The sequence below is a fragment of the Amphiura filiformis genome, chromosome 15, assembly GCF_039555335.1.
Source record: "Amphiura filiformis chromosome 15, Afil_fr2py, whole genome shotgun sequence".
Taxonomy (NCBI): Eukaryota; Metazoa; Echinodermata; class Ophiuroidea; order Amphilepidida; family Amphiuridae; genus Amphiura; species Amphiura filiformis.
Genome location: NC_092642.1, coordinates 15668114 through 15681812, shown reverse-complemented (window position 1 = coordinate 15681812; position 13699 = coordinate 15668114). Strand labels below are relative to the sequence as shown.

At 35.9% G+C, this 13699-nt stretch overlaps 1 protein-coding gene across 1 annotated transcript in view; it reads left to right on the top strand.

The window, feature by feature from the left end:
- LOC140170738 (uncharacterized) overlaps positions 1-13699 on the top strand; it is a 248356-nt gene that overhangs the window by 166104 nt on the left and 68553 nt on the right. Inside the window, 5 exon segments of the mRNA XM_072193968.1 lie at positions 3428-3508; positions 4923-4974; positions 6427-6529; positions 10232-10278; positions 10859-10977. Of these exon segments, the coding sequence (XP_072050069.1) occupies positions 3428-3508; positions 4923-4974; positions 6427-6529; positions 10232-10278; positions 10859-10977 (402 nt within the window).

Genomic DNA, 13699 nt, shown 5'->3' with positions numbered 1-13699 from the left:
GCACATGATCATCACATGTGCACCACATCTTAGTCACATGCACTTGGCTTATTGGTGCTATTTACTGTTGGGATTTGCCATCAGTGGCTGGAGTGATAAGCTGAAGCTGAATTTATCGCTAGCAAAGAGCAACTAAAATCTGACCAATCAGCATGGTTGTTAAATGTTGCTTTTGGAAGAACAAGTGATTACATTGGTCAATCTAGCAATTCAATTCAGCTTATAGTGTATAGAATGAGTGGGTGTAACAATGTTGGCAAGTTCTAGTGTATATATTAGTGTATAAATGGCACAGTATCTATAATTTTGTCAGTGTAGTCAACCCCTTAGCCGAGTGTGTGTGTGGGTCGCAATGCAAACCCCCAAATTGGCAAAAGGTCTGCTTTGTTTATATAAAATAGTCAAATTAGGGCAAAAAATTAGATAAATACAATGTATACCCAAAATCATGACATTTCTGGGAAATGTATCTGAATTAAAGACTCCAAAAATCAATGGGACTCCAAAAAAAAAGAGTGGGGGTTTTTGTCTGCTTTTGACTAAAATGAAGATTTCCCTTGTCAGGGTTCACATTTGGCAAATTTGCACCCCCACATAAAATTGTGGCTATGGGCCAGCCTGTGGTATAATCACTTTCTACAAATAGATATTTTCCACTATAAATAGTCATATACACATAATTAAAATATGTTGATTTGTATTTGAATGTCACACTGTTCATTTTGGGTTACTTGCACAAACATAAAAAAGAAGAAGAAGAAGAAGAAAAAAACACTTCATCAACACGACATAGCAGTAGCAAACCTAGACTCTTGCACCAAATCAATTTTGACAAAATTTGAGATACTTTTGCCATTTATGACCAGTGTATTCCCCAATTCAACAAAATTTTATTTTGAGGAAGAAAAATATTTTTGTTGTTTGGAAAATGCACTTCATAAAAGCATGTTTTCTCTTGGTGTTGCAGGATTCCATTGTAATGGTGTTGCCATGTTGTGATATTGTATATAAATTTAGTAATTTATCATGTAAATACTCACCCTGATTTGGGGGATATGTATTGAAAAGCTGTACAGCTAAAATTACACAATCAGTGTAATTTTTGGTGCATATGAGGTGCACAGTAGATCACAGTCGATAGCATTCACAGCACAAAATGATTTTACCATTTTCACCTTGGTAGAAATTTTCGATAAGTGCAATTGAATTGTTGAATTTAACTGAAGGAAATTGTTATGTTACAATGATATCACAGCTATGCATCACTAGTGTAAATACACAACTAGTTTCCTCAATGAGTTACGTTATAGGAAGGTAGTATTTTACTACCTGCATTGTACCTGAAAAGTACCTATGGAGTACCCCAGCCATGGTACTTTGATATGAAGTCAAAGACAAAATGTACTGCCCAGTTAGTGTGCTGATATAGCACAATGGGATTCATGGTGAGTGCTTCAGCAAGTTAGTAAGGTTTGTGGATACCTTAATAGTAAAAGGTAGGTACTGCATAGGTACACTAGGAGTATCTCAATGTGGAATATGGTTGTGTAACTCAAGATGTATGTATATAAATATATTGGCTGAAATATGGTGCAGTTGTGGATGTTGTGAAAAGCTCTCCATGGAAATGTAAACCACCAGCTGTTGTGGATAAGTTCTTTATGTTTTGACCTTTGACCCATGACCTTTGACCTTATTTGTCCTTTTTGCTGTACATGTAGTCTTGTTTTCTTCCTCTAGACAGTGATGCCAACATAGGCAACAGTTCCTGCATGCATCAATATGTATCTCTATTCTGCTATTATTATCATGTGGATATCCAGTAGTGGTGTTACCACAGCAAATTCCAAACCACAGGCATTTGGAAAAAAAGTATTTTCAACAATGATTGAACTCTCCGCACCACCTTTTTGGGGGCTTTCATTTTTGCTAGTGTTGTGATATGTGCACAGTAGACCCTACCCAATTAGGGAATGGTGTGTGCCCGATTATTTGATTTTATTTATTGCATTGGGTATTATCAGAATTAGCCAAAGACACCAAATAAGGTTGTGCGTAAAATTTGCCATTTTGGATTATCACTTCTGGGATCAAAATAGCATACCTGTGGCATTTATTGGCAAAGTTCCAAAATTGAAAGACAACTGGTATCATAAAGCTAGAGCATTATAAGTCCAACAGTGACAACAGTGGTGGCACTAAGCAACTGGATCTTGCAGGATCTGTGGGCCAATGTCACTGACTGGTGGAAGACCAACAGTCCAATTGTAAACTCAATTGTGGTTTGTGTTATGTATTTTCAGGACAGAAAAAGGATTGATGTTTTCATCCATTTTCTTAATAAGAGGTTTACTCTGGTTCTAGTAATTGCATGAAGCAATGTATTCTTTCAGCAGAAGTACTTCTTATTGTGTGACCAAAATATATTATTACATTGAAAAAATGTAAAACTAGAATTCTGTTGTAAAATGTAAAGCCTATACATTTATTGCCTCATACACAAGACAGAGTTACTTTATTTGTAATATCCATTTTTGTCCCCTGGAGTTCAGGTTGTTTTCTGTGATGCTCATTGTATTAGTAATATCACCTTGTAGCTTATGCTTTCATTTCATTAATTTTGCTGGCATGTGTTACCATAGAAACTAACACTCCATTGGTGATGGGATGATTTTGGTATTAATAAATTCTTTTTCAGGTTTTAAAAAAGTTGGTCAGATTTTTATACCAAACCTAAAAATCTGTCTAAAAGGTTGTTATAATATATTTTAAAACTGGGGTTATTCAATGTGCACAGTGATGCTTGAATTTCACTTGGAATGTAAATAGGACCCTGTGCAAAAAAGACATCACATAGGGTTAAAGAAATCTCTTTTACACATTGCAGCAAAATTTTTGAATTTAATGTTTTTCATGAATTACATGAATTATCTTTTCTTGTTCTGGTTTTCTCAAATATGTATTGAAAATAGGCTTACTCAGAGCCGTAGCAAGCGGGGTGGCTGGGGATGCCATGGCCGCTCCACTTTTTGAGAAATTCATTATGTTTTTCTTTTTTCTTTATTTGAATTTGGGCATATATTTTTAACTTGGCAGCCCCACATTTGTGATGGCCGCCCACAGTTTTCAACCTTGCTACGGCCCTGGGCTTACTTTTCAAAAGTTTTTCGAGTTATCCAATTAAATTCTTTCTCTGTAACATTATTATTTTTCTGTATCATTATTATTTAAGATTAATGGAATAATCACTAATCATCTTTCACCGTGTACTGTTATGTTTCACCATTTCATTTATTTGATAGTTTGCAATGCATGTAGATGTACGTTATTACACCCAGTACATATCACATACTCATTTACAGTTCTTATTATTTTAGTCTTGTTTGCATGTGTTATTATTTTCATTTGTGCATGTGTTTTGTTGTAGGGCAAGAAGAAAATGATGAAGTATTTGTGTCTGAAAAACAACAAGAATTACAAAGCTCAGCTCCAATTAATAACAATAAAGGTGAGACCGATCAGCGGTTTCCATGGAAACAAACCATTCAAAAATGATGAAATTTGCCCTTTTTCATATCGACTCGATTAGATCACTATGTATAAATCAGCATGATGGACAGTTCAGACCACGTCTTCCAATGTGCAGTTTTTGAATTTAAAGAAAAAATGTATTTTAAAAGTAAAAGTTAATAAATACTTCTATGAAGATTTTGTGGAATGATAAAAATAGCCAATCATACCAAATACACGGTAAAATGTTCACCCCTTCTCATTTGCATATTATTTATTTTTGTCACGTATGTGATATGAAATCATCAAATTGCATGTTCCACTCAGTGCATGTAAACATGTGCACAAAATAACAAATTATTATTCCCTATATGCTACTTTGGATATGTGGTAAGGATATGATTTTAATATGGATGCACTAGCAAGTGTTATTATATATCTTAATGTCCGCCTTTATATCAAATATTATTATGGACTACAGAAGGATATTAAATTACTGTTTACTTCTGACCAGGGAAGTGAGAGTAGCACTTCCCTGTTCCGACACACATGCAAAATAATTTTTGAGACACAAATTTGTTGCCTTTTAAAAGGATTTCTTAACGTAGAAGTACCTGTTGTAAGAGTGTGCAGACTGGAGTGATTATATACTCTTTCTCACTTTATAGTTATAACATTTGATGTAGTTTTGTACAGTACATTGTTGTGGTCTTGTGAAGATTTGAAGTACCATCAAATCACATTTTGAAGTTTGTGTCATATCTATATAGCCTTTGCTGTATTTTGTGTAGAAAGAGGTCAACTAATTTTCACTGTTTTGTATATTGTATGTCATATCAATTATGTCAGCATGCAATGGTAGCATAGGGCTAGGTTTTACTGTCAGGGCACATGATCTGTGGTTTATTAAATGTATGATACATTGCTGCATTACAGACTTCATACAGAGGGTAGAAGATGAGATTGGTATTCCATCTAGTATAAATGTTTCTATCAGCGTGTGCTATTCTCAAATCAATATTGTGGAAAAAAGAGCAAGATTTTGCTATCTTGAAGAATATCTTTGTTCTTATGATGTCAAAAGTGGTGGCACTGTGAGTATTTACCATGTTGACTGGGGAAATGGGAGGGAGAAAGTGCTGGGGTGTGGTTGCATCCCCAGGTGCTGCAAAAGGAGGTCACATGTGGGATCACAGATAGTAGTGGGATAGAGCACAAGAACCAGTTTACTGTTACTTATCATGTGCAATTCTAGAAAATGAATCTCTCATGATGCTAGCCCGGGATGCTATAGTGGTTCAGTGTGTTGGTTGTAAATATTGGTTGTAACTTAGTACTTGGTTGTGGTTGGTGTAATTGGTGGAGGGTGGTTGTGACATAGTAGACATAAAGTTTTGTATGATTTTTTACAGACGATTACAAAGGCGGCCAGCCAGGGGGTGTTATAGACAAAGATAAAGACGGGTAGGTATGATATATGTTTAAGATCCCAATTCCCCACCATTTATTTATCATGTGCAATTCTAGAAAATGAATCTCTCATGGTTATCAAAATGTCAACTGTTCACATTTATTTGGTGTTAAATCTGCATGGTGAAATCCCATTTACTATATCAAAGTCACATTGAATGTCCCTGAAAGAGTATCACAAAGAAGATTATTTTCTAGATGACCTGAAGGGGGTTAAAATGTTGTCTTCCTGTAGCTCACATATATAGGGATGGATCATTTCCCCAATATATATGTTTTGGGGTCAATTTAGGTACCCCTGGACCATGGTACAAGCATAACATTAGAATTAAGACCAAATTGAGGACCCCCTGTAGGATTATGAACTCTGAAAATTTAGTAGGCCTACATACAAAATTTATTAAAAATGCATCCATACTTTGAAGGGGGCATGAGGGGGAAAATTCCCCCCAGTCAGAACTCTTGACTTCTTGACCCTCTTGCCCCCAGTAAAAACCCAAAATTAAGAAAATTTTATGCAAAATTTGTTGATTTTGCCCACCCTGAAATTCACTTTGCCCCCTTGATGCCCCCCCCCCCCTGGTGCCGCCACTGACTACAGGTGTATAAAAAGAAAGCATACCTTCGTGATCAGTGTTTCCTTTCAATATTATCATATCAATCAGTAAGCTTATATCAAATTTAGTTGAATTTTGATGAGTTTATTTTGTATAGTAGGTGCAAATGTCTATTCCAGTTGAAATCCATACACCCTGTGTGGAAGACTTGACCTTAATCTCGCACACACAGGGTGTAGATTCAAATGGAACCACCCGTTCAGGTAACACAATTTATAATTCACACTCCCTGTGTGGAAGATTAAGGTCATATTTTCTGTGGGGTGTATGAATTTCAACTGAATAGCCCTTTTGGTACAATATTCTTCAGGGATTGGCACTCATAATGGCAGGAAAATAACCATAAATTTTACCTGGCTGATAATTTTCACAAGTTTCTGACATCAATTCTGATCATAAAGTAATCAATTAAGGCAAAATCAAGTATCATAGCAGATGTGCTTCCATGTTTCCTGTATGCTTGTGAATTGTATCCGCTTTCAAGGTTGCGTTCAAACGTGTGGGAGGAGTTATATATAAGGCAATTTCTTCGTAGTAAGCAGTTGGGCTGGGGAATATTGAACTAAACGGACCATTTCCTTACCAAGTGGCAATGCAGAATACTGTTGCTATTAAGGCTGTGTTTATGAAGCGCTTAGTAGTCGTTTTGGCTTGATACAAACATGTCTAACTGGTTTAACAGATTGCCAATCAGTTCATTTCTAATGTGAATCAAATCGTAACGCTACATCATGAGTCGTCGTAATTATAGAAGCGAATATCGCGATAGTAATGCATTTATGTTTGCGTATCAACAAGACTCAACGTTATTTCATGTGTACGTTTTCAGTGAAGTGGACGCAAGGTACGACCCGCAACGATACCAGGCTCAACCACGGTCCATTGAGAAGTACCAACCGGGCGCTTCATCACTAGCAGCTAAAGATAGAACGGTAAGTGGGAACCAAGGGGGATTTCTGCTAATGGAAAAGTTGGTGGTATTTTTAGATTGACTTTGACAGTATGGGACTAAGTCCAACATATGATCATATTTTTAGAGTTTTTGATCTATAAGATTTAATCAATTTTAAATCATGAATATATTTTACTGTAGATTATCTAGTACTGATTAAACAGTTTGTAGGTAGGCATACTTTGCATATTTAATATGCTGAGTTTGTTTTATTCCATATTGAATTTAGTATGCAAATCGTTCACCTATCATATTGGATATGGGCTGTTCTAGTTGAAATCCATACACCCCCTGTGGAAAAGATGACCTTAATCTCTAACACAGGGAGTGTGAATTTCAAATGGGGATACCTGAAATGCGACTCCATATGAAATTTACACTCCCTGTGTGGAAGATTAAGGTCATGTCTTGCATAGGGGGTATATGGTAATCAACTGGAATAGCCCATTTTGGCGTGATATACCAACATTACCACCATTATGTTGTGTTGTCCCTTAGGGCATATCTCAAGTCCTTTTTGACTTGTATATTAAAATGTGATACGTTTTTCTGGACTATCATGTTAAGAAGAAACGTGACTTCACTTGAACTAGTGATGTTTGCATAGATTAGTACTTGTAATTACTACCAAATTTTGCAAATATTACTTTCACAAATTGAATACATACTTAATATGTTTTACAATAAAAATTGTCCCATAAGTAAGTCATCAGCTATATGTTATTATTAAAGATAGAGCACTTAATTGCAAGTTGAAATATTGCAAACACGATACTGGTATAGATAGGGAATGATCACAAAATGAGTTTTCTTGAGTATGCTGATTTGTCGGTGTATATTCCATGCAGTGATGGTTAGGACTTTATTAATAAGGTAATACAGTAATGGCTATAACAGGTGCCTGATGGCATACTATATCAGGCTCAAATTACACTATCATATGCATGTCAACTGAATAGCATACTAATAAACAATGGTTATCATGTCCTATGTTTTGGTTTCTGTCAAGACATAAACTATTATAATATTTTGAAATTATATAACAAATTTAAAGCTAATTTGAAAAGTAAGCAAAATAATGATGAGACTGCAGATTTTACTTGGTGACAAAAACAACCTGTCGGTCAGTTGTGGTTTTTTTTTCTTTCTTTCTGTCTTTCTTTCTTTTCTTTTTAATGTCTGAAATAACTCGTAAAAATCACACAATTTGCTAATAAAATATCGCTAAAATCGAACTATTGTTGTGGATAAGCAGTTTCCCAACAGAATTTTTTTAAAGTTAACATGCCCCGGCAAAACGATCCACTTCTGGGGTCAAAATGCCATGTATCTTGCAGTTTTACTAAAAGGTTTTTAAACTCTGATTTAAAACGAAGTTTATATACCCCAGCAAAATGGACCACTTTTGGGGCCAAAATACCATATCTTACAGTTTTTTCAATAGGTTTATAAAAAGTTCTTTAACCCCATTTCATTTGTACATTTATTGAATGACCTTAGAAAATGTGAGTACAAAAACTCCTACTCTGCAACTTGAGGTCAAATTTTGCACTATGAGTTTAGGTTATTGAACTATGCCATAGGGATGAGGCCAGAGTGATGCCCCGGCAAAATGGTCCACTTTTGGGGTCAAAATGCCATACATCGTGCTTGCCAGATTTGTCAATGTTAACGTAATGTGGCATGCAGCCAAGGCACTAGTACACCATGATGGGGAAAGAAACTCTTACATGCAAGAGCTGCCATAGGTGGCATTATGAAATTACATTAGACTATATTTGCGTTATTCCATGAAGCATTTTAAGAACCACTAGGCAAGACTTGACATGGGGGGGGGGGGGGTCATAATGGAAGAGAGGGTCAGGGATATGTGGCAGATTCAGATTGCATTTTCAGGCTCTTAGGTTTAGATTTGAGTTGTCAATTTCAAAGAACTGGTTTAAAGAAGAGATATTTTTTCAAAATTTTCCCAAAAATTGGAAAAAGTGTTAATTTTCCCAAAACATTAGTATAATTTTGGGTCTCATTTTTGTCAAATTCAGTATATTTTTGGAACCCCACTTGCACATCCCCACCCTATCAACAACAAAAAAACTTTTCGTATTACCTTTTTAAGAAAAACAATTTGTTAGGGTGTGAATATTTCCTGCCTGATCGTTTTAATGCACTCAACTTAACTCCATGAGACTACCTGCCGATTGGCCAAAATGAATATTGTGTCCAATCATTAATTAATAAGATCATCTGCAAATGCACGTTTGACCATAAATAGTTCAAAGCCTAGTCATAATTGGCAATTGAAATGTGCATTTCAAGTTATCAACCAATTAGAAATGCTGTTAGATGACCAGTAGTGTTCAGGGGGTTAAACTGGGCATAAAAAAGAATCATACCCTCAATTCTATTAATGAACCTCTAATGGCAGCTATTATGATTATACCTTTGTTACATTAGAGAAGGGTGGCTTCCGTTAAGCCATGCTGTCCCAGAGATAGCAACAAATCGTGCCAAAGATGATTTCAGTTGTCACAGCAACTGCTGTGAAATTCTGACATCGTGATATCGTTACGGTTCATAGAGAGTGGGCAAATGGTTTCAGAATATGGTCTTTGAAAAGAGTGAATCACACTCTACAGTTTTGCAAGCTAACAGAATAGCATGAAAAAATATATAAACAAAGATTTAAAAAAGTAATTACGTCACCCCCATTACGAGACAATAACTCAAAATCTATGAATCAAATTTTTAAAACTGAAATAGCACCCCCCCCCCCCCCCAGTTAAAAACAGGGGGCGGCAAAAAAGAAGGGCAGCGGAAGAAAAGGCAGGGGGCAAAAAAGAAAAAAGGGCAGAATAATTATGCAAAAGGTGTACAAATTTTGGACAAAATTTGGACTATACATCCAATTTTCATTGCTTTTAGGTTGCTAGCACCTATAATCCTTTTTTTTTGCTCTTCACTTTTTCAAACTGTCGAGAAAAAAAATGGGTCAACCTTTTTGGGCTGTTGATGAAGGGGGCAGTCACGGTACGCCACTGGGATGGGTCACAATTTGGAGTCATGGTGACTCCTTAAATGAAAAAAAGATTCAAAAGATGCAGATTCAAAAGTTGCACTAAAAAGCTACTCAAATCAGTGTACCATTACATTCTCTATTTGACTAGTCAAAGATGGCCTGCTATGGTGATGATCAGGCACTCTAGCAGCAAAGCAACATTTTCAGTGGGTTTAGGTGTAACTTTTGGCATCTTTTTCATTCAAAGGCGATGAAGGCAAAACATTTTTGGCTATTAAGACACATGAGACATTAAAATTTACAGGACAAAGCTGGGTTTTTTTTGTTTTTTGTTTGTTTTTTGTTTTGTTTTTTTTGTTGTTGCTATTTTTGTTTTAAAATTTGATAGATGTTGAGTTATTATCTTGTAATGAATGGGGTAATTAAATGGACTAATGGAGTATATAATTAGAGTAAATTAGGACAAATATCTTGTTTACATAACCCATAGCAATTATTTATAGTGTATATCATTGAACATCAAGAAAATATGTAACTTTGTTTTATTTTTAAAAATGCTTGGGTGTTTACCAGTGGTAGTAAAGAAGGTGACCGTCAGAGCAACCAACTTTGGCCATACTTTATTGTTTTTAACAATCGTTTTCCTTTTCTTGTTGTTCTTTCCAGCCTGATGCTAACATGTACAACCCACCACCAGAACCAATTACAGCTGCGTAAGTTGCAAATAATGTCATGCAAATTAGAGAAATTAAAGCCATATTGTAACATTTCCATTAGAAATAGAATTGTATTTCTTTGCCATAAGATGTTCGCGTTTACTGTCAGATATATCCCCTTTTATTTTTGAGCTGAACAACGAAGACAAAGCAAAGAAAATTTGAATTTACTACCAGCGCTGATATCACCAATACGTGTCACTCCTTGGTCGTATTATGGTACGATTCTTTGTTGTGTAGATCACCGTCCCGCACGCATGCCATGTACGTACTGTGTTATGAACTTCGTGTATGCGTTCAACACGGCAGGTGCGTGCAGCAGCGCCAGCACCAAATACGACACTTCAATAAACATAATAACATGCCAGAAAAAAATAGACATTAAAAGAATTCTTCATTGAAATAGTGATTTTTGAACACCAAGTGAGGGAGAAACCCTTGCAATTTATACTTAATTCTTTAATATGATCCGGAGATTAGAAATCGGGACATAAATATGCAGCTTTCCTCTCCTGTTGTGGGAACAAGTCTCACATGCATTCTATTTTTTAACTCATTGGTTTCATGTGTATTGCAGGCAATTTGGTAAACGTACTATTGAGCCATTGAAGCGTGAAATTAGACGACAGGTGCACGCAGCAGCGCCAACACCAAACAGGACAGTAGACGACAGTCAGTTGCCTAGGCCGGCTAAAGGTAACATAGATTATGCACAAATATGCTAGATTTGAAATCATGAAATATCCCAGTATGAATTGAATTTTTGCATATTTTGTATATATTAGGTCTGTATGTTTTCAAGAAGTTAATTTTTATTTGTAATAATTTTCTTTATAGGTGTAGATAGATTTAAATTCTTTTTAGGTGTTTTTTAAATTTGATATGGAAATTGGAGCAGTTTGGAAGTAAGCTTCTCAGTTTAGCTTACACAAATAATAATGGACCAGTTCCTTAAAATGTACACTAATGGGCAATAGGCTATTCCATTTGAAATGAAACTACTAGGATTGAAATGTGTTAAGGACGTCAAATGGGATAGCTCATCTCAGATGGTGTAAGCCCAGGGATATAAGAATTATGCCATGTTGGAGATGAACAAAATGAAGTCTCCTGCTATAAAGAGGGGCATAGCTGTGGACGAAGAGGCCCTTCAGATGAAATAACAATATAAGAGGACTGAGACATGTCTGTGTTCACAGCCAAAGGTGTGATACTGTGATGGAAGGGTCAACGTTATCTCTGTAGAATATATTCTCTCATACAAAAGAACATGAAACAAAATACTTCATTAAAAATTAAGCTAAGATTTAGAATGTGTGGTGCATGCTTATAATTATAGTACAAGTTATGTACTTTCAACTAAATTTCAGAAATAATGCTTAATTGACACTGCTTGCTAGTACATCCAGTATTCCACGCACCTGTTACATGTACCAAATACCTCTTGATTTTAGTTGTAGACAGGTTATAAAATATAACATATTTTGCTCGCATGACTTTCTTCAAAAATATTCAAACTTGATTCAAAGTCAGAATTGAGCTGAGAACTTAGTCAACCTGTTGTACATACCAGGTGGGGGTCTCAATTATCATGTTGCTAGGTCTCACAGGTACTTATCAGCTTATGTAGGTTATTTAGTACATTACCCTAATGTCGCTAAGCTTAGATAGAATAGGTAGACAATACTTAACCGTAAATACTTGCACTAACCATATAACTATATCAACTTAATGATGCTTCCTCTCAAGGTGGTTATATCAGTGGGCTTTCTAGTGTTGACAACAGGGTGTTAGCTAACCTCCCATCCACCCATCAGTTTAGACAGGCAGTTTGCTCCGGACACACACAAAATTAACGCCTGAGACACATGCTAAAATAATGCTTGAATAAGTTCTGTGAACTCAAAACAAGACCAGACTAATAAATCAAGGCTAATACTAATAGCAATAGCTATTTGAACTGGCTGAACCCGAAAAAAGGGCAGAGGTCTGGTTTATGTTTTTAGTGTCAAAATTTGGACAGGCCATTTTGGTGAAAATGATGGGCACTTGTCAAATCCTAGCTAAGACAGTGGTTGACAACACAATGGTACATTGACAGACAGACAGTAAGGTGTATATGTCCATTGGCAGCTGGGTATAATTGTCTGTGATATTTACACCTTTGCATGGTACACCCATATCACAGGTAAACAGACACACAGCAGCCAATGGAGATACGCCTTTCTGCCGCTGAGCCATGAAACAATGACGAGGTCGTACACACATTGAGTGCACATTGGACTATTCTATTTGAAATACACACATCCCTATGGAAGACATGACCTTAATCTTTCACACAGGGGGTGTGAATTTCAAATGGAGATACTTGAATGGGTGAAATCATGTGAAATCTACATCCCCTGTGTGGGAGATTGAGATGATGATTTCCAAAGAGGGTGTTTGGATTTCATTTTCAACTGTAATGACTTACTTTAATATTGGTACTAGACTAAAGCAACACACAGTATAACATACAACGTTCAAATTTGGCAAACCCCATAATTCAAATTTGAAAGCTAGTTATAAGAAATATTAAAGTTGTAGTTTCATTATTCAATTTAACACATTCTGAGGTCATTTTAGAAAGAGACTACCATCCTAATTCCTGTAGAACAGTGGCATAGGAAAACGTGGGTTATGAATTTTATGTTAGGCTCAGGATGGTGTGAGTTTTCCCCCTTCCAAATTTCAGTATATTTTGCTGTTTTACCTGTTTTGTTAGATTTTTTGGGATACAACTCCCTGACTTCCACAGTGCCACTGTAATAGAACCATATAATAATGTCAAGTGATGTCACACTTATTGTTTCATGTTTAATTCCCCCATGTGAAGTTGTTATGTATGTCTGCAGGTAGATGCTATTAACAAATATCACAAAAGTAGTAGTCAAGTCAATTCAGATATTGGGATTTCTTAGAGCAAATGGGAAACCCATACACCTGCTATGAAAGACTTGACCTTAATCGCCCATACACAGGAGGGTGTAGATTTCAACTGGAGTCACCCATTGAAGTAACCCCATTTGAAATTCACACTCTCTGAGTGGAAGATTAAGGTCATGTCTTCCATAGTGGTTTATGGATTTCAACTGTTGTAGCCCAATCTAACTTCGATGTGAATGCCCGCTGTCAATTCAAAATCACTGTATTGTGACTGATTGTAAAGTGATTGACCCTGCAAGAGGTTTGATTTGGCAAAAGAAAGAACAATCTCAGTATTATTGTTTCTGTTTTGAATGACAATTGGAACTTCATGGTTTTAGCATAGTAACTGTTATATGAATTACATAAAGGAATATCCTGAAATTAGCAGTATTTTATGAAAAAGTAGCCATAGCCATAGGCTTCAACATAAAAAGTCCAGGTTTTGAGGGGT